At 35.7% G+C, this 22,702-nt stretch overlaps 3 protein-coding genes across 5 annotated transcripts in view; 2 read left to right on the top strand and 1 right to left on the bottom strand.

The window, feature by feature from the left end:
- Nucleotides 1-339: 339 nt before the first annotated feature.
- Nucleotides 340-7,438, top strand: LOC135080777 (protein preli-like). Of its 2 annotated transcripts, none has more exons than XM_063975503.1 (6): nucleotides 340-487; nucleotides 881-1,061; nucleotides 1,474-1,581; nucleotides 2,415-2,520; nucleotides 3,783-3,932; nucleotides 6,212-7,438. In XM_063975503.1, the coding sequence occupies exons 2-6, from the start codon at nucleotides 970-972 to the stop codon at nucleotides 6,371-6,373; spliced, it is 618 nt and encodes a 205-aa protein (XP_063831573.1). In that variant the 5' UTR covers nucleotides 340-487; nucleotides 881-969; the 3' UTR covers nucleotides 6,374-7,438. The 2 variants fall into 2 exon arrangements, with proteins under 2 accessions (XP_063831573.1, XP_063831572.1); XM_063975502.1 differs by having other exon boundaries at nucleotides 340-483.
- Nucleotides 7,439-8,958: 1,520 nt separating this feature from the next.
- Nucleotides 8,959-10,635, bottom strand: LOC135080436 (probable methyltransferase-like protein 15 homolog). 2 transcript variants are annotated; one of them, XM_063975072.1, is made up of 3 exons: nucleotides 10,496-10,635; nucleotides 10,154-10,401; nucleotides 8,959-10,076 (listed from the first exon to the last, which is right to left on the bottom strand). In XM_063975072.1, exons 1-3 carry the CDS (start codon nucleotides 10,564-10,566, stop codon nucleotides 9,052-9,054), a joined length of 1,344 nt encoding a protein of 447 aa, XP_063831142.1. In that variant the 5' UTR covers nucleotides 10,567-10,635; the 3' UTR covers nucleotides 8,959-9,051. The 2 variants fall into 2 exon arrangements, with proteins under 2 accessions (XP_063831142.1, XP_063831141.1); XM_063975071.1 differs by having other exon boundaries at nucleotides 10,034-10,401.
- Nucleotides 10,636-16,681: 6,046 nt separating this feature from the next.
- LOC135080905 (neurexin 1-like) overlaps nucleotides 16,682-22,702 on the top strand; it is an 85,363-nt gene continuing 79,342 nt past the window's right edge. The window contains exon 1 of the mRNA XM_063975634.1: nucleotides 16,682-16,859. The gene's annotated coding sequence lies outside the window, so the exon portion shown is untranslated. The remainder of the gene's footprint in view (nucleotides 16,860-22,702) is intronic.

Genomic DNA, 22,702 nt, shown 5'->3' on the forward strand with positions numbered 1-22,702 from the left:
TGTGCAATGTAGAATTTTTCCAAATCCATTGTTTTGAAAATAATACAATACGTACACCATAAAGATAATTACTTTCAAAATAATGGATTTGAAAAAATTCTACATTGTACATCAAAAAAACAATAATTCTTTGAAGGTTATGAGGGCCTATGTGTGCGTGAACTGTGTGTATGTGTGCGTGGACTTTATGTATGTATGTGTGCGTGGACTATGTATGTATGTGAGCGTTACGTACGTAGGTTAAGTACAGGGAATTTAACACCAGGCTGTCAATTAGTAGGTTCAAAAATTTGACAGAGAGGGTTCTCTATTTCCTATGTATTACTTTTCTCTATGTATGAATGATAACATGTGCTTCGCGGCCGAAACGATTCCCTCTCGTGTAAAATAGGCCCTGAGGAGACTATCGGTGGCCTTAACAAAGTGGCAGCATTGGTTCGTGAAGCAATAAATTGCAATTTAAAAAGTGCCTCCGGCGTAGTGGTAGGTTAATATTTTTTCATAATTTACTGTGTGAACATGTGTTTTTTGTATGTAATTCGATCATGTGATCTGCTGTGATTAATTGCCGTGCTGCATTGTAGTCATTAGCGTCACCATCAATAACCCATATCGAATAACCGAGTTTGTCCTTCAAGTTCAAATTAGTTGTCCACTCGGTGTTTACTTCATGCCTTACCTAACGAGTACGTGACGATCATCACAAAAGCCTTTGTGCCCACGCTTGCCAGACTCATAACTTTTAATTAGTTAATACAAAGTCAAACTGTGACCTACTTTTTAGTTTATGTAATCCGATATTACCTACTCATAGAATACATACATAAGTACATGTCAAAATTGTTATTCGATCGCATTAACAGTTTCCGTGGTTCGGCAGGTTTTTTTGCAAGCATCGAGCATGGTGTCCTGTTGATTTTAGCCCTCCTGAATATCATTCCAGTAATAAGGTAACAAAAGTGAATAAAAATGGCAAGATATTACGAAAACACTGCAACATTTAACTTCAGTTGGGACCAAGTGGCCTGTGGGTATTGGAAGAGGTACCCCAACCCTCAAAGGTGAGCAACATTCAATTTTACATACAATAACAAAGATGGGCCTTGCAAAATTGGACCTTTCCTTGTTTTGTTTAGGCCTATTGCAACCTTGGAATTATAAAGTCACCTTGACCCTTGTTTGTTTACTAACTTTGTTAATAAAAAATCTTATTTACCTTGTCAGTTTACTATCACTACTACTTTATTTATTACTTGAAAACTTGTAAATATGACTGTACTGATGGTAAACATGATTAACAACTTAATGTTAAAACTGGATGATTTTTCTGAGTCACCACATCAACATTTTATTTATCATTAGTATTAAATTAGTCCAAATTTTTTATCCATAAGTCATGAAAAAACACTCATTGTTTTGTTTTCAAAGAGTGACAGGAAAAGCAAATAGTATTACTTTGTTTTTTCCTTCTAGCACCCATGTTTTATCTGAGGACACATGGAGCAGACAAGTGAAAGATGGCTGCCTGTACACAAAGCGGCTCCTTACCAAGACCAACAGGGTCCCTAAGTGGGGTGAGAGGTGTGTATCAAATCATTATTTTACAGTAATGTGTTTGTTTCTTGTTTTCATGATGAAAGCACTGAATATAGAAGATGATGGGGCTAGTGATTGATTAGATTTTCTCACTTAGTTTGATATTTTTAGAAATACAAGGCCCCCATCCATAAGCATTTTATCCTTAAGATATTGTCATAGGGGTGATTTTAAATATTAGCAGTTATAAGCAAATGATGTCATTATTTCTTTTGTTATATTCTAGATTATTTAAAAACAATGAAACTTAGTTCCAATACACAAAACTATGGGGGTGAGGGGAGTGTAAACTCAAGTGGCTGATTAAATAAATTCAAAGATAAAAATGTATGTAATAAAGTTATACAACTTTTGTTTATCAATATTGATAAGTGAGTGGATAATCATTCTTAGAACTTATTAACATCATCATGTGTGTAAAAATGTTTATCTGGTTCATTTTGTTTTTGTTTACCCTGTTATTTTTAAAGGAATAATTCTGATGAATCAGATGGAATGACACATGAATTAATTTGCATAGTTAACACAATTTTTTTCAATATTCATACTGTAGGTTTAGGTATAAGCAATGCATATCTCTTTGTCAATATGTGTTATGTAAAGAAGATATTAAATAGATATTTACAGGAAATCAATATTTCCATAAACATGTGAAAACATTACAAAGCAATATGAGTTGGTCTTACAGTTTTAGAAATGTGTCAGTCAACATGTTTTGCCAAGATTTGGCATGTAAAATTTGTGTTAAAATTGTACCATACTCATCATTTAAAATTTAAAGTATGATTCATCTCACGTTTATTTATTATTGATTGTAGATTCTTCAATGCTAAGTCAGTCAAGATCATCGAGGAGAGTGTTGTGGATCCAAAGCAGAAGGTTCTGGTGACATACACCAGGAATTTGGGATACACTAAAGTTATGGTAAGCATTATTATTTATTGTTATTTTGATACAAATATTTTCCATAAGCTGAGGATTTCTTAACTAGAAACGTCTATTATGAATTGCTTATCAAATCGTTATTACGAAATCGATTAGTTTCTAAAGTGTTTCACCTTAGCATGCTGTTTTTAATTATTGACGAATTAGCGATTCCATCGCATGCAACCTCGTCACGGCACGAAACATTTGAATGGTACATGAAATATTGCTGTTGTGTTTAGGCAGGGCTAGTTAGGCACATTATACACAGGAACACCATACATTACTTATTGGAAGATACGATTTAGAAATGATCTGCACCCATCTGTTTACTAGATGAAAAGTATTTTAAATCAATTTCAGTACGTCAAAAATATATCGCGAGTGGATTGACTAAAAAATGCCATTCCATTCATACATACAACCATTCATAAAACAGCAAAGACCTTTCTAGAACCCTAATATGTCTGGCTAGCTAGACCCACGCCATCCTGTGAGCTATAAATAAATTCCACTTAGTGTTTCTCTTATATCTCCATAACTCCTAACTTCTTGTGTTATTGTCAGACTTGATTAGTTCGCCCTTTTATTGACTTCGACGACTCATCATTTGCATTGTGCTATAAATACGCACCATTGAGCATCAAAAAAGAAAATTAATTATTGGCGGCCTTTTTAGCCGACTGGGCCAGAAGAAGGGTTATGTTTTTTTAATTATGTTCGTGCTTCAAGGTTTTTCTGCTGCACAAGTTAAACGCTCAATATGAAGGAAATGTTTTTTTTTTTTTTAAATATAACTTTATTATTCTCTTGGCTAACGTGTTGTTTTTGAGCAGTAGAATCCTTTTTTCATCACCCTTTATTAGTTTAGCTGGAGTTATCACTATTAGGTTTCTCCAGATTTGTCCTAGTTTAGAGGGGTCTGAGGAGCGTCGGTTTAGTTAGGGTTTTATTTATTTTTCGGGTTTCAAAATTTCAAGTCTTGACCGATGTCGGGCGACGCAACTAAAGTGTGTGCAAGTGTTCCAAAATCCGTTGATTTCACGCGTCTTGTCCAGAGGGTCTATAGACAAAGTGCACATTTTAATCGCAAAGCAGTCGAAGTGGTCGAAAAGCCTTTTTTTGTATGGAGTTTTGACGGATTCGATTTTCGATTCGATCAAAAAGTGCATTTTGTCTATGGGGCTGGTTGGCCAAGTTTAGAGATGGCAACCTTACCAATACCCATATTGTTTCAAAAACACTCGTAATTCGTTTCCCAGAGCGTGGTGGAGCGCGTGGAATACCGCTCGGCAGGCCCGGGCCAGACGGTGGCGCGGCGATCGGCCTGGATCGACTCACAGGTGTTCGGCTTCTCGCGAGCTATCCGAGCATTCGGCGTCGAGAGGTTCAGGAAGAACTGCAACCAGATGGTAAGAAGCATAATATACTTAAGGGCACTAACTATTGGTAATTGCCAATTTTATTCCGATACAGTTGGCATAAATGGTATGCGGTCCTGCAAACGCACGATTTTTCATACGCACGGCAAACGTCCGACACGAAACGTCTAAATTGGAAGATTATTTAGAATGGCTGCTAAGACGTGATTTGATATTGTGGATCCAAGCTGAAGTTTCTGAGTTATAGGATTACATTTGAATCAGCATTGAGCTTTTTAGGGAGTATCCTTCATCTAACTCAAGTGTTTTTCAACCTGTGGGTCGCGACCCCCTGGGGGCAAAATTCTATGAATGGTGTATGGATTAAAGTATTCGGTCCCTACAAACATCTTTGCAACATTATAAAATGCATGAAAAAAAAGCGAACGGTCGAATTTTTTCATACTAGGGGGTCGTGTCATGAAAAAGGTTGAAAAACACTGATCTAACTAATGAGGAGCAATGGTATTAGCTTGGTAAAAGACTCGTGTACTTGTCGTCTATATTTGTACTGTTGTAGAAGTAAAAATCAGATAAAATACTATGAAGCTTGTGTTTTGTAAATAAAAATATTGAATTTGCATTTTGCTGATAAGATAGTGAAAGTACACTTAGTGAATATATCTGACGTGAATAACCTACTGATTATTTCAATGGCCAACGTCATTAAGAGGTGTAGGTACGATTGTTGTTATCATTGTTTACTGAATATTGGGTTAGTAGGAATTTCGAAGTATCAACAAAATAAATAAGAACATATAAACACTTGGCAGAATATTTTTTTTGCTACTGTTGATGAACGAACTTTGATGATGAGAAGAGCGCATTAGCAGGCATATTCATGTCAATTTAATACTTTTAATTCTTCTCTCTCTTCCAAAAAAATAGCACACTTACGTCACTTTTTATTTCGCCAACTGTGGACATATTTTTTAATTTATTTTATAGCTATAAAAAGTTGCATTTTACAGTCAACTGAAATCAGAAAAATATATACCTTAGTTCTTTAGAAATTTCCCTAAATGTAAACAAATATGGCCAACTGACATTGACGAATTTTTAGTCTATGTCAGTTGATCTACTAGTGATGCGACAAAATCTCTCGTTAATCGCAATTCTGTAAATGTCATGTACGGACGGACTGCAACAGACGATTATTAGATTTTCAAAGATCGTTTGTATTAATTATTAATATCAATCCCTCTTCTGATTGATGTTGAGATCAGTAATGTGATCGTCAAAATAGGATCTTCTTAATCAAAGAAATTTTAATTTTCCCTTTTTTATTTGTTAAGGAAATATAATTTAAATTATACTGTGGGTCTAGACAAAGTGCACAATAAAATTATAAACCAGTTGAAAAGTGGTCGAAAGGCCTTTTCTATGTGACACTCGTCTGTATAATAAAGCTGAATTAAAAGACTTCTTCGCAAAGTGTGTCGTTGCATTCAATGAAGAAAAAATACTTTGTTGAATATAACCTCGTTTATATTTTATTTTAAATTAATATTATCAAAGTAATTGGTAATTGAAATAATTGAATACTTGAAATAAAATCGATAAAATTTACAGATTAGTATCTATGAATATTGTCTATGACTTACAGATTTTCCAGAGATAGGACCTAAATTTAAACGTCAAATGTCGATTTGACATTTTAACATGAAGCACAAATTTTCACCATCCAAATATTTTGTTAAAATATTTATTTTCAATGTTAGATTTCATATTTGTTTCATCATGAGAATAAAGTTGGTTTCATGAGCTTGTGAAATAATGTGTATGATATTAAGAAAACGTGAGTATTATAGTGTAATTGTGTGCAGAAGTGTTTGTTTACATCGATGGAAATTTCTAAAGAATTTAGGATTAGGAATTTAGGACCGTCTAAATTAAGGATCTAGATCGTCAGTCCACCTAGTGAGAGGAGGCCTGCCCACGCTACGTCTTCCGGCTCGTGGTCGCCACTCAAGAACTTTCCTGCTCCAGCAGCCATCAGCTATATGACCTATGTGCCCCACCCACTGCTACTTGATTTTAGCGATTCTGCAGGCTATGTCACTTTGGTTCTCCTGCAAGACCTGGTGAAGGTCGCGGGAGGTGGATGGATGCGGGCAGCGCAGGACCTTTCATTATAGAAAGCCTCAGGGGAGGCCTTTGTCCAGCAATGGACGTCATTTGGCTGAAACGAACGAACGAAATTAAGGATCAGCTTCCTGCAGAAAGAGAGAAATAAAGCTGTATAATAACTAAAACATTTGTTCTTCCAGGTGAACGGTTTCAACCACGTCCTAAACAGCATGTTCCCGCGTCCAGCTTCCCAGCACAGCTTAGCGCCCGTCAGTCACACTCTCAAGGAAATGCGCGACGCCGCCGCCGCCGCCACCGACCGAGCTAAAGCCAACGTACTGTCGTCCGTCAACAGGACATAACACGAAGACAAGCGGACCAAAGTGTAGTGTACAGTGCAGTGCGTTTAGTGATTATACACGAGGAGTTATTATCGTTGGATGCATCAACAATGGGCGTGCCCAACTTCTAAGCTAGGGGAATAGTATGGACAGGGGAAAGTAGTCTGGACGAGGGGAGGGGGCAGTATGACCCAGGGGAGAGGGGCAGCTATATTATCATTGGAAGATGCACCTACCAATGGGAGTAAGCCAGCTTCTAAGCCAGGGGAATAATATGGACAGGGGGGGGACCAGTCTGGCCCAGGAGAGGGGAGAGTGATTTTGAAATTAGGAGAGAGCAAAATTTTTAAGGCCTGGCTCTCCCAGGCTTACGCCCGTTTTCACCATCATCCCTAATTTTTAAGTGACCCCTATGACAACAAAATTCCTATTATTTGTTACTATAGGGGTCACCTAAAAATTAGGGATTGATGGTGAAAACGGGCATTTGACAGTTAGGTATGCTGCCGGGTTGTGGTATTTACAAAGGGGAAGCTGCCCCCTCTTTAATACGCCCATGATGACCTCAACGCCTTTGAATGTCACTCAATGCTTGATGTGTAATGCGCATTTGCATTACTGATGTATCATCACCAAGCCCATTCAAATTCGTGTTTACCTAAAGGCTTGTCAACACAAAACTGGCTATTTGTTTATGAAAATACAGATGAAATGACATGGAAAGTAAACAACTCCATCTCATTGTGCTATACAAGGATTATTGAATTATCCATCCAAGCCTAGCCAGTTCAATAAAGTTCCAATAAAGTCATGGGGTATATGTCCCTTGTTGCCCACCATTCAATTTCTTAACATAAAGTTCTTATTTACTTCAGAACTGCTTAACTTAGCCATCTTAATAATATGAATAAATTACCTTCTTAAAATTATTCCTAAAATATATTCTTCGACTCCTGGCATATCAGACAGTTCAAAAAATTATTAAATAAATCAGATTATCTTTTATATTTTAATTGTATTACTGAGTATGTTTGTATCTCCGTGTGGTCCTATGATTTTGACTCAAAATGGCTTCTAGAGTAGATACCAAACAAGATATTGTGGCATCAATAGTTAGAAGTTTGCAGGCCTTAGTAGTGTGTTTAGGATTGATAGCCACAATATTTTAATGGATATTGCATTAACATGATGTCATTATTCTTATCACTGGATTAAGATAATGCTAAAGAGAAAGTCGGCAGTTATGATGCATAATGTATTTTCAGTTTTATTTTATTTTCCATGAGTTATTATTAGATTATAGTCATGCTATGAAATGTTTGTTTTTCCACTGCCATGTCATTTGTGCGTAATACGCTACCAGTACCTTTGGCCACATTCCAACTAGTGGGTATATATGCTTTTTAATTGATGTATAAGTTTTTTTATTATGGCATTTCCAAGCAACTAGCTTGCTCTGACTGAACCCATTATTTATGTATGGAAACTGAATTATATCGCTGAAGATGGTTGAAAAGTTTATTTATTTTAAATACTTCATGATATATTTATAGTTGTGTAAATAGTATTTTCAGGAAATCAACACAATAAGATATTGTTTGGTTAATGTTGTTTGTAGTATTAGCACAGGTATTAGACAGAGGGATAGAAATCAGAATTGTTGTAATGTAGTTGGTCTATAGGCCTACTGTTTAACTGAGCCTTCCTGGCAGGATTGTTCAGAAGAGTTGGAGGCAGGGAGATATGGATAAGTCTTTCCCTAATGATAAAAATCTTCCTTAGAAATGACATAGATTAATGGTAATCACAATCTTCCATAAATTAGTTGAACAGTAAGTCTATCTTAGTTGCAAAGATATGTATTCAACTTATTAAAGTAGAAAATAAAAAATGTATGCATATTTTTGCAGTTAGGGTTTATTTGGTGTAGGTTGAGCCTATAATTGACACTATGGTTGAGTAAAAAGTTATTATTTGCCAACTTGCTATGTATACTTATTATATTTAATTCCAACCTTTAATCATACTCAAATGATAAAATTTTATCAGGCCTTAGTTAAATGTATTCGTTTTGAAATTATTTTAATGTTGTACCTTACTTTACTTATATTTTGAGGGTATTTGATTAGAATTCTACTATGCTGTAAATTAGATATTGATTATGGTCATATTTATCTAGTCTGGATTATCAATTTCTTTGCAAAAACAAAAGCATTTTAGGTCTCGAAATGTCTATAGCGTTAGTCATTGTATACCTTTACGTGATTTAGTAGTTAGCTACTTTCAGGGGAGACGAAATGTAGGTAAGCTTCGTCTCATTACAGAGTAATGAAAATGAATGGCTACCTACAGATATTATTTTTGCCGCGCCGGTGGGCTGAAAATGTCAGTATAAGCATAGGGATCCATAGAGTAAATTAGTATTAGTTACCATTTTCAATAATAAGAGGATCAATAAATTTAACTATGCATACTTATACATTGTTTTCTTTCAATAACCTTTGCAAATAAGTATGGTGAATAAAGCAGATTTTCTTCTTGGATTGGGATTGGGACTCAGCTCAATTACCAATATCTTGAAATAAACAAATAAATAAAAGAAAGGATACAATACTAACTAATATTTATATATTTTTACAATAAAATAAGTTAAAAGTATCGGGGAACATCTACATTTTTCAATTATTCAATCAGAAGATTTATTTTACTTTGATTGCAGCTCTTAATCTTGCACTTCTACTTCTAGGGTTACAGTCTACTTCATCTTCTGTTGGTACCTCCACATGTTTTGTCATGGACTTCCAAGGAGTATCCAAGAACTGATCTATAGTTTCCTGGTTCTGTACCAATGTTGGATTGAGATACTTTAGAGGCACAGGATTTGCTACTTCATTTATAATATTTCCAGCGATATGGCGTTTTACAATCGTATCTTCTAAAGAGTGAAAGCAAATAGTAACAAGCCTCCCGCTAAGTTTCAAGTAATATTTAGCAAGTACCATGCCATAGTTCAGTTCATTCAACTCATTGTTAACAAAAATGCGTAATGCTTGGAAGACTTTGGTCGCATTTGATTGTGGTCTTTGAAGCTTATCTAATCTCACTTCATCTGGAGTACAGGAATTGACAACATCTACCAACTCTTTGGTTGTATCAATATTCTTTATCATATACCTGGCATGGATGATAGTTTGGGCAATTTTTGCAGCTTTCTTCTCTTCCCCATACACTTTGAAGATTTTGTATAGCTCTTGCTCATTCGCTGTTGCTAACACTTCTCTAGCTGTGATCTGGTCAGGATCTCTTCCAGCATCCATTCTCATGTCTAAATAACCATTTTTACTTATTGAAAACCCCCTCTCTCCTGTATCTAATTGCATTGAGGAACAACCAAAATCGAATAGTATTCCATCTATACTTGATTGACCATAGCCTTCATTTTTTAAAAGTGTTGGTAGCTCGCTAAACCTACCAAGTAATGGAGTGACTCTGTTAGGATATTCAGTTGCTAGTTGCTTTGCTTTCTCATGGGCGATTGGATCTCTGTCCAAGGCTATAACCCTACAGTTTGCTGACTCAAGTATCCTTTTTGTGTGTCCACCAGCACCAAAGGTCATATCAATGTACACTTCATTATCTTGTGGGTTAAGTTGCTTTATAACTTCATCCAACATAACAGGTTTGTGGTCTTTGTATTTTACTGATTCTGTACTACATCGACGAGCTATACTCGGTGTGCTACGAAAGTATAGTCGCGTTATGTGTCGCAGCATTATTTTTGATCTTTCTTTAAAAGTTTGCTAAAGAAACCTTTGTTTTCTTCCTTTAAGTACGTTAATACTTCGTCGGATAGGATTAAATTACACTCTTCAGCACTTAGACCTGTTGCAGTACTGGTTCGTGTGCGTTTATATTTGTTTTTGTAATGGTTGTCTGCAAGTTTATTCAACGAGTTGTATTGGCGACTGCAAACCTCAGAATCTAGTTTCTGTTTATCTGATGACTCAAACGCAGCTTTTACTTTATCTCTGATAAATTTTCCGAGGTCCCTGTAAATCAGAATCAAAGGAAACTTCATAAAATACAAGAATAGATCCGTTTTTAAAGTCTTAGAGGTTATGTTATTATTATGATGATTTTTACCTTTCTCCTTTGGTGTTATCCACAGGCCACTTTGCTATTAACCTAGTAAACTTCTTGTACTGAGAAGTCATCTCAAATTAAGTTCATATTATTTATAATTTTTTGTAAAAGTAGCTGAAAGTAGCAAAATGCAAAAGCAGCAAGACGCAGTGTTGCCAGTCGGGTCTTGTCAGAAATTACCAGAAATATAAAAAAATGTAACCTTTTTGCATAAAAAGTAACCTTCATACGGGGGGGGGGGGGGGGGGGGGGGTGCAAAGCGATTGTGTAAAGGTTGTTCATGGATTAATACAATTGATCATCAATCGTGTACCTAAATTCGAAATTCCATAAAAGTGACCGGTCGTATAAAACCGTTTCATTTTCTTTAACAAACAATAAATCAAATTCATGTTTAAATGCAGTTTATGACATAATTTTTAAATTGTCACTATTAATATTTTTTACTTAATAACATGTAAAAGTTAATTCTACAATTTCTGAAAAATCACCTAAAAGTAACCTTTTCATTAGTGTAACCTAAAAGTAACCAACGCAGTTCAAAAGTAACCTAAAAGGTTACAAAAGTAACCTTCTGGCAACACTGGCAAGACGAGCAAGACCATAGAGAAAAGTAATACATAGGAAATAGAGAACCCTCTCTGTCAAATTTTTGAGCCTACTAATTGACAGCCTGATGTTAAATTCCCTGTACTTAACCTACGTACGTAACGCTCACATACATACATAGTACACGCACACATACATACATAAAGTCCACGCACACATACACACAGTTCACGCACACATAGGCCCTCATAACCTTCAAAGAATTATTGTTTTTATGATGTACAATGTAGAATTTTTTCAAATCCATTATTTTGAAAATATTTATCTTTATGGTGTACGTATTGTATTATTTTCAATGATATTATATAAAAACAAAAGCAGATATGTTATAAGCGCTCGCGCTGTGAATACTCAAATACGTCCCAATTGGGACGTCTTGTGTTTAGTCTTCGTGTGGCCTGCGTCGTGCGCAATCGCGTGCTTACCACACCGTAAGTTCCTGTGTTCTTACCAAAATAAATAAAAAATGCCATCGTGTGTGTTTCGAAAGTGTACCAATAATAATTATGACTCTAAAGTAAACAAAATACAAGGGATCTCTTACCACATGTGATTATGCAAAATTATTTAGTATTTATATTTTCAATTATTTATGCAAACAATCAAGACGCCATGCGCCATGTTCAAGTTAAGAAAGAGAAAGCGATCTTGTTTTGACGTTAGAGCGATAAGGATGCGTGCGCTGCGGACATAGATTAGTTAGTGCAGAATCGTTAAAACTATAGCTATCTCTTTCATTTGCGTGCTATTTCGTATCTTTTGTTTCACTTATCAGTTACATTTGTCAATGTGTGCAATTTGGAATAACTCGGCACGGATTAAAATCGTAATTTCTATGAACGTAACATATCTATAGTTCTATAATATCATTGATTATTTTCAAAACAATGGATTTGGAAAAATTCTACATTGCACATGGAAATGCAAATAAGTAAACAAAAACTTTTGAATTTAATAATTTTTCTTTATTTATGAACACACATAATATTATACACCAAAAGCGTCTTTTCGCAAAGTTTTCAACAACACTAAAAAAGCATTTGCACATTGAGAAAACTCAGATCACTTGTGAACTTAACAGAAAGTTTCTTCGCGATTCACGAAGGAACGAACAAAACTCCGATGAACCAGAACAGCAGCAGGTACGAAGGAATGAACTTGAATTTGACTCGACGACTCTTCAATACTTTAATAGGGCCACAGAAAACTTAAATGATGGCTAAGAAAACAAGAATGCATTTAACATAGGTAACAAAAACAACACCGGCCATTTTGGAGGAAAAACAAAGTTGCCATATGTTAAATAGTAATTTCTACTACTCTATTATGTAAATTATAACAAAAATGTCAATGTTCAGTTTTAAATTAAAACAAATTAATTTCATTTAAAAAAAGTTTTCACATTGTAATTAACAATATTCTCAAATATATTTTAATTAAGAAAAAAATGAAAATATGAAGGAAACAGGAGCAGCGACATCTAGAGCGTTTTAGGGTAGTTAAAAAGTATTTGAATTTATTCACCGATGTCGCTGTTTGGAAGCAAGTTTCACTTCGATGACCGTTGTATGGAAGTTTCCACACCCTGAGCAAGACCAAAGTATTTATGTCAATGTCAGATTGCATGTCACTATTTTTTATCAGTTTTGAGGACTTGAACAAGTCTATTCTGCCATAGCGTTAAATGATTTGGTTGTTATTTTTATTTAGTTTTCTAATTAATATAAATTACTTTGACCTACAAAAACCCAACCAGTGGAGATTAATCAGTCCCTGGAGAGCGTTAAACGAACGTTCGGTCTAAGAAACTGGAAGAAAATAAAAAAAAAACGATTTCCATCTAAGTCTCGTTAGAAGGACACAAAGTTAATGCATTTAATAATGACGTGAGTTTTATTAATATTTATCAGAAATATAAATCACATAAAATTAGGATTTTTTACGGAAGCCAAAAAAAAAACCCACCAACCGATATCGTGTATCTAATCTATGGTCAGATGATATTCCGTTTGTCTTCACCTACCCACATTTTCTCGGCGGTGAAGTGCAACAGGAATGCCAAAAAGATTTTTTCTCTTGCTTTTGTAAAACCGTAATTTTGATTTATTTGAACTTGTATTATAGTGATCAAGATCCTGATGAAGAGAAAACTAAATATTGAGTTTAAAGTGTGTGTGTGAGTGATATTTTTATAGTCACTATGTTGTTGCTCAGGCAAGTTTTTACATCCAGAAGAAAGTTATCGAGGAGGAGCAAAATTGCGAAAGAAGTAAGTACCTACTTAGTTGTAATTTGTAACTTTATCATCATTCATCGAATTAAATGGTATTAGTGGTGGAAAACGTTATTAAGTTTGAATGTGGATGTTGTGTCTACCTAGCGCACCTTTTCATTTCAACATTTTGTATGGGAAAATGATTTTACATTTATTTTTTCGTGAATTTTCCAATACAAACCATGAAAATCGATCCAGCCGTTCTCAAGTCGAATAAACCTGACTTTGTTTTGTTTATTATATGTATGTAGATAGGTGCTTAGTTCCCAAGTAAAGAGACCCAAAAATAAACATTGTCTCAATAATCCAAATAAAACCCAACGAAACAGATTACCGTTTAGCGAGATCTAACGCAATCCAGTAAGGTAATAAATCAAATCGCACGCAGACAGAACGTGTGGGAGCAAAAGACAGGATAATCCTTGCTAATCCGTAAGTACCTACTTATTACGACGTAGAGAGAAAAAGAGTCAAAGGCAAATGCTGTTCACGGTAATGTTATTTTCTCGGTACATTCATGTAAAGTCAATTCAAGGTTTGGTATAAGTCAAAGTCAAAGTCAAAATTTCTTTATTTGTTTAGACCATGTTTAGACTAATAAATAGTTCTTACAAATCGTCATTTTGCTCTTAAGTACGAGTAAGTAAATAGAGTGGACGCGTAGATCTTATATTTCTTATCTTTAAACACTATTTTTTGCTGGCTTTACATATTTTTACGGTTCCTATATTTAAAAAAAATTGTAACCATTGCATGATAAACATGTAACTTCAAAATATTGCATGCATGTGCAGATATATGCGTTGATTCTAGGAGTGTTTTGTAGCGCTTGTCGCGTATGATATCGTGTGATGTTACACTCAACACACAATATTTCGTCTAACAACGTCGAAGTGTATGAAAAACACTGCGCAACTTTTAACCCACTTGTTACGGAATTCACTTTTTCTATCACTTACTTACCTTAAATCAGTCATGATAAATTTATCTCAAAACAATCGCTCCAAAACTATAGTTATTTACGTTAGTGTACTTATAAGACTTGGACAGTACTGCAACACACCTCATCTTTCAAATGTTGCATATAAAAATTGTTTACACATTAGTAAAAATATGTATGTAAAAACTAGCTTTCTTTTAAAAGAACGCTAGTAACAAGTGGAAGTTGTCGCATATATGAGACGTAGCTAACTTTACTCATCATGACTGATTGGTGAAAAAATATCGCTGACTGAGTAAACAATTGAAATACGGCAGTGAGTCTCAAAAAGGTTACGTGCTTAAAGTAGGTATTGTAATGTTCAATACAGATAAACTAAGTTAACACCTGTAATAAGACGGTCTTCCTGGGAGAAACTGTATTTCACATAATATACTTAGATAACATTTTGCACCAAATACAGTTTATTTTACTCTCGTAGACGTCGTGATCTGAATTTTAACTTAACTGCACCTCATTTTTTCGAATTGCAGGCCTTGGCTGGTCTCGGGTTAGGTTAGCGAACAAAAATAAAAGTATTGAAATATGCACAAGTCTGAATAGAAGCCGCGAATAGAAGGAGTTGGGCGACATTCGAGCCGCGAGCGGGCCAAGGGCGATGGTCAATAATTGATTAGTGCTTATACAGCGTGGCCCAAAAACATTTCTCAGCGAATACTTCCTTCATTCGTTTAAGCCAAATGTCCACTGTTGGACAAAGGCCTTCCCATTTCCACAACGACCGGTACTTCCCGCGACCAGTGTAGGCCTTCCACTAAAGTGGATCGACGATCTGCTGAAGTTCACTTAAATCTGGACTTCCGTTTGATACAATTTTCGGGACAGCCTGTATACTCGTTCTATCATCCTGGTAAATATATATTCATGGATGGCTTCTAGATGTAAGGGATCAATCAACTGAGGCGGCCGTTCATAAATATAGATTTACTATCACTATCAGATTTACGAATTCCCTGAGTGGTGCAAATCTTTAGGGTGATTTGTAGTCATAATGGCTCATAATAATTCGATGTCTTATTAAGTAACTACATATTTACTATTTCTATAAATGTAGTAGGCACGTCCTGTGTCAATTTTCTGAAAGAAAGTCGCCAAATATCGACTAAACTTGACGCTAAAAATAAGAAAGAATAAAAGCTTGTAATAAACCATCTAGACTTTAATAAATCCTGTTAGATGAAAGTTATCATGTAAAGTGTAGAAAATACCCTCTTTTACTCGAAAATAAAGAACTATTTTTGCAATAAACCATCTACTTATCATGTTATAAACTTAATAGACCCTATATAAAAGGGTGTTAAGATATTCTTAAATCACCCGCGACCTTTAGCGCCAAAACGTACTCGAGGTGGAATAAATGTTCAGAACTTATGAAACGAAATTTCCATTTAAACAACGTGTTCCATACATTCTTATTCCACACATTGGCATCTTTACGGCTACTTGAATCGGATCTATCCTAAATTCTTACTGCACCGAGAGTTAGTTCAGGAAAATCTCAATTTTTTTCACGCAGAGTTTCTCGTATCGTAAATTTATTACTACGCGTGGGCACGTAACGTGTCAGTGTACATTTCGGGTTTGGTGTGTGAGATGGCGAGAGGTTTTTGAGAGGAAAGAGTGATGTATGCGGGTGATTCGAAGCTGCCTTCGGAAAGAGGGATGTTGGTGAAAGGCGACGCTGAACGTTACAAAGTGTGAGCCTTTTGTCTAGATTAAGGGGCGGTGCTGTTGTTGCGACTTAAGAAAAATACTTTTTTAAACGTAACTGTCGGCTGAAACGACGCGACTGAAATGAAGTGTAGCTCTTAAGTATTTTTTATGAACGTGTCACTGAAAATAAACTAGGATAATTATTAAAGTATAATATAACTTCAAAAACTTTTTGACTTTCACTTCCCTGCCTACCTACTTTGTACTTATTAAAATAGTAAAAATGAGTAGGTTACTGAAGGAATTGGTAAGATTAGTACAAAAATTCTTACTTTTGTGAACATTTTATTCGTACTAAGTCCATCTAAGCTTCATAACGTTAAGTGCTATTGGAATTTTTACTCGATATGAAAAGCGTAGGTACATGTGTAATTATGCGAAGTGTATGGGATTTAGAAGGGTGCCATCTAGCGGTGTGTAAATGCAACATATTTTTCCATTCAAAACCGCGCGCGTATATGAAACTTACGAAAGCCTTCAGGCGAACAAAGGCGCCGCCTACGGTCGCGGCCACGCAACCGCCCCGCAGCCGTAGGGCGGGCGGCGCGCGCAACGGCCGCCATTTCTGTCTGCATTCGGGCACCGCGCGCTCCGCTCGCGCCATGCACCCGCTCCGCGCAATTACATAATCCAAAAACAATCCAAAACCCACAGTGCTTGTGCAGGAACCGCCAGTGGACTGTGTCTGTGAGTGTCAATGCGGAGAACCAACATCCAGTTATAGGTAACGCATCCAACGCCGAACCTTTCGTTTCACATCACTATTCGTGAGTTAACATTTTATTTTTTCATAAAAACACACGTTTGCGGCCAGGATGGCCGTTTTTAAGTCATCAATCGATCGCGTTGTTGTGTTATCGAGTTGTTTTCATTCGATGGGACGCGATGGTGTTATCGATTGAAGGCCGGCAGCGTTTTCTTGGGGGGAAGGCTGTGGCAGTTAAGTTTTTACTGCTACACGTGCTGTGTTAGAAACCTTAGTAAGGTTCGCAGACAAAGTTGAATGACATAAAATTGTACGTCGATCCGTAGACGCTGGAGTAATTAATGAACTAGACTGCTACTACTACGAACTAATAGAGTTTATCAATTGTTTGGGATTAATAGAGTTTAGCAATTGTTTGGGGAAGTTAACCTAAGGGTTACTTTAATACTTCATCGATGATTTATACTTTCACCTAAGTATCTATCAACTTTCTGTCATAAATCAAGTAGTAGTTACGATACATAGTAATAAATACCCCTACCTTTAAGTTCATTAGTAATGAAAATCCATCTACCACATAGTTTGTAGGTATAGGTAGTATAATGATATTAATTAACCATTATACATTCTTTTTAATTATTTTGAGAAGAATTTAAAGCCACAAATGGGTCATTAGCCTCGTTATTCGAACAATGTCACATTGAACTGCTTGTAATTATGGCAAAATGAACATTATCGTGTTTCTTTTATACATCATGCACCTATCATTAGCATACCATTAAAATTATGTTTTAACGAAGGCTAACAAAGTTTTATTTCAAGTACTGCAGCATATAGGTAATTACTTATGTACTCGTATGTGCTTTTAAGTTGCTACTTTTACACAAACCGCAAAATAGTAGGTATCTTATAAAATTCCCTCCTCATGAATTTATAGAGACGAATGTCAAATTATGACAGATTAATTTTAAAGAGAATTTCCATTAATTTTGAAGAGAATTTCAATGAATACTGAATCAAGAAATATTAATAATAGCAAACAGGGTAGGCAGAAAAATCAGTACTCTATTTTCCAAGAACTATATTTATTCAATTAAATTAACGTCTGGTTTCCTATAATTATAATAACTAATTTTGCATTCAGAATTCCAATTCCAAATATTTGAATACTGATTTAATTTTCTAGCTAGATCATCATGAAAATTTACGGAACCACTTGAAGCTTAAATAAAATAGCACAAAGCTGCTGTTTTTCATTAATTGAGTGAATACCTATCGCATCAATTAATTACGATTTGTTTTGTGGTAATCCCAGCTTATCGCAAATTATGGATCCATAGCGGCTGCTATGTAAGCCGTTAATAAATTTGTGGTTTAATAATCGCAAATTATTATCGCGAGATGGGTTTTTAAACCGCTTTTCAATATTGAATTTACTTTTAAGCTGTGCTGATAAATCAATTCTTAATATCAGATTTTATTAATTACTTAATCTTAAATTATATTTATTAAGTTGTTTTGATAAATAAATGTGAAAATACTCTGGTATTAAGGTCAAAGTAACCTTAGGGAACCTCCAGGACGCCCAGATGCGTTCTCGAACTGGAATCGAACCCGTGATCGTTATGCTTCAGTCCACCTTGCCCTTGTTATAATTGGCTGTAAAGACAATTAAATTACATGACATTTCAATTACACTTCTGCTTCACGGAGCTAGGTAGTAGAAAAAGAGAAATCAAGACGAAGCGATCACGAATTGACTGTTCTTGTATGTTACTTTGTCTAGAGTCGCTGTTTAGTCTAAACTTAGAGACGTAACGAAGCAATCCCGATAACAAGATAAGGGGATGGCAGTGGTATGGCGTCCATGGCGGCAAGACACTCTTTTGCTAAGAGTAGACATTATATGAGATGTCGAGATATCTCATATAATGTCTACTCTTAGCAAAAGAGTGTCTTGCCGCCATAGAAACCATACCACTGCCATCCCCTTATTGCACCGGGTAGGGGGCGATGCCTTTCATCCCCCAAGATTTACGGCCCCCTCCCCCCTAACCCGCTCTCATTAACTTGTCTGATCACATACAACCCTGATTACATACGGCTTTACCATTATCTTGATTGGAAAATGCGTGAGAACACTCCGAAGTTATGTTGACATGATAATTCGTAATGGGTCGGTACTTGGAAGGTATGTGTCTGGTTGATTAATGATGGAATGAAGTAATGAGGTTTTTCAAAATAAATATTTGAATAGTTATAATAACTCATGGTCACAACAACATTATGACATTGGTACTGCACTAATTAATTGCTTGGTCGATTTTGGGGTTCTACTGTTTAAGAAATTGATTTCGTTCGTTCGTTTGTTCGTTTCAGCCGAAAGACGTCCACTGCTGGGCAAAGCCGTCCCCCAACGATTTTCACAAAGACCGGTCCTGCGCCGCTCGCATCCAGGCACCTCCCGCGACCCTCACCAGATCGTTGGTCCACCTAGTGGGAGGCCTACCCACGCTAGGTCTTACTTTAGGTCGCTAGGTCTTACTTGGTTCTTGAGTGGCAACCACGAGCTTCCGGCTCCAGGAAAGAAAGAACTTTCCTTCCCAGTGCCACTTGATTTTAACGATTCTGCGGGCTATGTCATTATCAGTCACTCTGGTCCTCATACGGATCTCCTCATTTCTAAATTTCATAATTTCTAAATTGATTTCATTTGGTAAAAAAGTTTTCATTTTACTCTGCATTCGAACATAACTCGCACTTGGTCGTTTTTTCGGTAGAAAAATTCAGTGTCTGCGGCAACCCCTATACGATAGTAATGTAATACTAATCCCCTAAAGTTTTCTGTTCACTATCAAATAGCTGCCTCCGATAGGGCCTTGATTGATCTATACGTTCATACTTATAGTATTGCGTAGTCGTGGTGTAGTCTTCTCAGTTTTTACTAAGTAGTCCAGTCATTTGGTACAAAATAATGGCTTTACCTGGAAAGTTTTCCGGGAGTAATGAAAATTGGTATTTCTATAGATTTCAATGTGCTCTTTACGAATTTCAACTTTGCGACCTCGTATGGTTGTCACTCGCGCCGCCATATTGGAAAAACTGCTATCTTTCGGATTAATTTTATGACAAAACATGCTTAGAGAAACTAAATATAGAGAATATTTTTTGACTAAAGCGCTGTTACCCATGTAGACATAGGTTCTATATATCCCACGAAGGTATTTTTTTACGTCTGCCACGTAGAGTTCCCAAGTTTTTCCATACACTTTTTGACATTTTTCAATTGTATAAGCTTTAAGCTTTGCTGTATACAATCCACAAGCTTTTAAGCCTTTTGCAGCAAGGAAATAAATAAAAAAGCTCGCAGCTTAAGTAATTTCGGGTGCGTGCTGCAATGTAGACTCTATCTTTACTTCCATCAACAGATTACAATCAAACTCTTTGTTGTGCTCGTTTCTTTACATTCCTGCTAGTTTAAATTACATTATTTACTATGTTGGAAACGTGTACTTACATACTTATGACGATAAATCAAAAGAAATAAAGGAAAAAACGTCTAAACCAATGATAGTCTACGTGTTACTAATCGTCAAACCTTGATGATATGAAAAGGCGATGCTTTAAAAGATTGAACGAGATCACATGCTTAATTATATTTTAGAGTGCCAGTGAATTTACGACTCATATAATAAACATTCATAAATATTATATCAAATACGGGTATTATCAGATTAGATTACACATTTATATTGGACTTAAATAGTAATTCTAAAAATCCTACGGTTATGTAGATAAATTCGCTGCTTTTGCTTTATCAGAAAGTGCTCTAGGCTCTTTGTATAATGTATGGTAAAGATAGGTGGTTTATTCCAGAATATTAGAACAATTTCACCCAGCACAAATTCCAGACATTTCAAACTTTCAGGTATCCTGATTAAGGTTTTGCGAAACTTCCAAACTTTTGGGTTCTGATGTGTCCTGAATTAGTGTTTATATTATGGCTTGTTTTTTATCTAAAATACGCCTCAGGACTAAATAGATACTGTTTTATGTGTTTAAACTATCTTCGAGGTACCTAGTTAACCGAAGAAAATATTCAGCGAATTTCAGATATCGATGGCGGCCACCCATACCCATTATATTGATTCATGAAAATTATCTAACAAAACTTAACTTAAGAAAGTTAGTTGATAATTCCAAAATCCCGCCTATTTCATATACTCGTAGATAGTATTGTAAACCCTTGAAAAAGAGGTTGATAAAAGTGACCAAGTTTCTTGCGATGTTTTTCTCAGAAAAAAGTATAGTTACTGACTTTTAGAGAAACTGGGTACTTAATTTAGAGTGCATTGAGATCCCGATTGGCTTTCAAGACAGCTAGTTTTGAACTCTTTGTTTAACCTGTTTTGTTCAGCATCCAATAGACAACATTGTTCCGGCTGACTTTGCAGTCGCCGCTTTGGTAGCTCCCGTAAAACGGGATTCATTTTCGGAGCGCGTCCAACGTTGCATTGGAATTGCGTAGCTAAACAAACGGTTGTAGGAGGTACTACGTGCACCGTTTAGGAGCTCAGTGCCCGGTTAACTGTTGAAACTATATTTTTTTATTTCTAAAATATTAATCAAATAAAATTAGCTCTAATTAGCCTATCAACAGATATAGCCTAACCTGAAAACCCAACTATGTTTTTAGGTTGAAACTTTTGTAGCTCATACTTGATGATTTTTGGTACAGAAAAGATAAAGATATCATTTGTTATCAAGTTAAAGGATATCATTTATTCATCATTTGTGGAAATCCTTGGGGGAGGCCTTTGTCCAGCAGTGGACGTCATTTGGCTGAAACGGACGTACGAACTAACATCATTTCTCATGTTTGCGATATGAAATTATTTTTTATCAATTTATTTATCCACGCTTAGGAATGATTTTCGACATAGACGAAAGTATTACATGCCAACCCCGTAAACGTAGTTTAAATACCTACCATTGAGTATAAAAAGTTTTAATACGGTTATGGGCATGTAGCACTTATTGTTTTAATCAAAGGTAATTAAAAACGAAGTTTAATTCAAAACAATCGTGTGCTCTATGAAAATAGGTCGCATACTAAACAATAAAAAATACTTCAAAGTCTAGTAATAAATGTAGGTAGTCGCAGGCTTTGCATGAAGAATGAACTAACTTTGCCCGCTTCCGTTCATTCAATTGAACGGCAATTTATTAACTTAACACGTTCGGTGCACGAATGTTATTTGCTTTAATATTACATTTTATTTAATGCGGTATCTGGTATTCAATTATTTAAGCCTTTGGTATTTGACCGCAGTTACTCGTAGGTACAGTGTGAGGAATAGCGTCATGTAGCTGTAGGTACTAAACCAATATTCATCATCATCATCATCAACAGCCCTTTACAGTCCACTGCTGGACTATGAGTCTCCTCCACTATAGCGGAGGGTTTTGGCATAATCCCCACGCTTGGCAGGCGGGTTGGAGATCGCAGTTTAAAAGATTAATATTTTTCAGAGAGCGCTGCTGCCCAACCAATATTCTCATATTATATTTGATAGCCATGCCGCGCTAATCTTTGTGACGCTCATGCATCCCAAAATGTACAACAGCCAGCAAAATTACTGTTTTTTAGAATAACTTAACTATTTTAGGTATTCGTAGTTTAGTGTATAGTCAGAATAATAATCCCAGCGAACTAATTGTCTGTAAGAAAGGTCCAGATTATTTTACTTTAGTTTCTTTCTAGGAGGTCTATTCGTCTATTCTGTGAAAAATTTTCAATACGAAACGGTTTCTATTTGTTCAATGTATTTATTTTATTTATTTATTTAATAAAGGAAAGGATTTTTTTAAATAAAAGCAATAAAATCACATCGAAAATCTCAC

This window comes from Ostrinia nubilalis, chromosome 18 (assembly GCF_963855985.1).
Source record: "Ostrinia nubilalis chromosome 18, ilOstNubi1.1, whole genome shotgun sequence".
NCBI classification, from domain to species: domain Eukaryota; kingdom Metazoa; phylum Arthropoda; class Insecta; order Lepidoptera; family Crambidae; genus Ostrinia; species Ostrinia nubilalis.

What these genes read in the sequence shown, in the direction of transcription:
- LOC135080436 (XM_063975072.1), bottom strand. Translation starts at nt 10,566, where the DNA reads ATGACTTCTCAGTACAAGAAGTTTACTAGGTTAATAGCAAAGTGGCCT. An exon ending in GATAACACCAAAGGAGAAAG is followed by an intron (nt 10,402 to 10,495) that starts GTAAAAATCATC and finishes TCTGATTTACAG; the next exon opens with GGACCTCGGAAAATTTATCA. An exon ending in AGAAAACAAAGGTTTCTTTA is followed by an intron (nt 10,077 to 10,153) that starts GCAAACTTTTAA and finishes CACCGAGTATAG; the next exon opens with CTCGTCGATGTAGTACAGAA.
- LOC135080777 (XM_063975503.1), top strand. Translation starts at nt 970, where the DNA reads ATGGCAAGATATTACGAAAACACTGCAACATTTAACTTCAGTTGGGAC. An exon ending in AGGTACCCCAACCCTCAAAG is followed by an intron (nt 1,062 to 1,473) that starts GTGAGCAACATT and finishes TTTTCCTTCTAG; the next exon opens with CACCCATGTTTTATCTGAGG. An exon ending in GGAAGAACTGCAACCAGATG is followed by an intron (nt 3,933 to 6,211) that starts GTAAGAAGCATA and finishes TTGTTCTTCCAG; the next exon opens with GTGAACGGTTTCAACCACGT.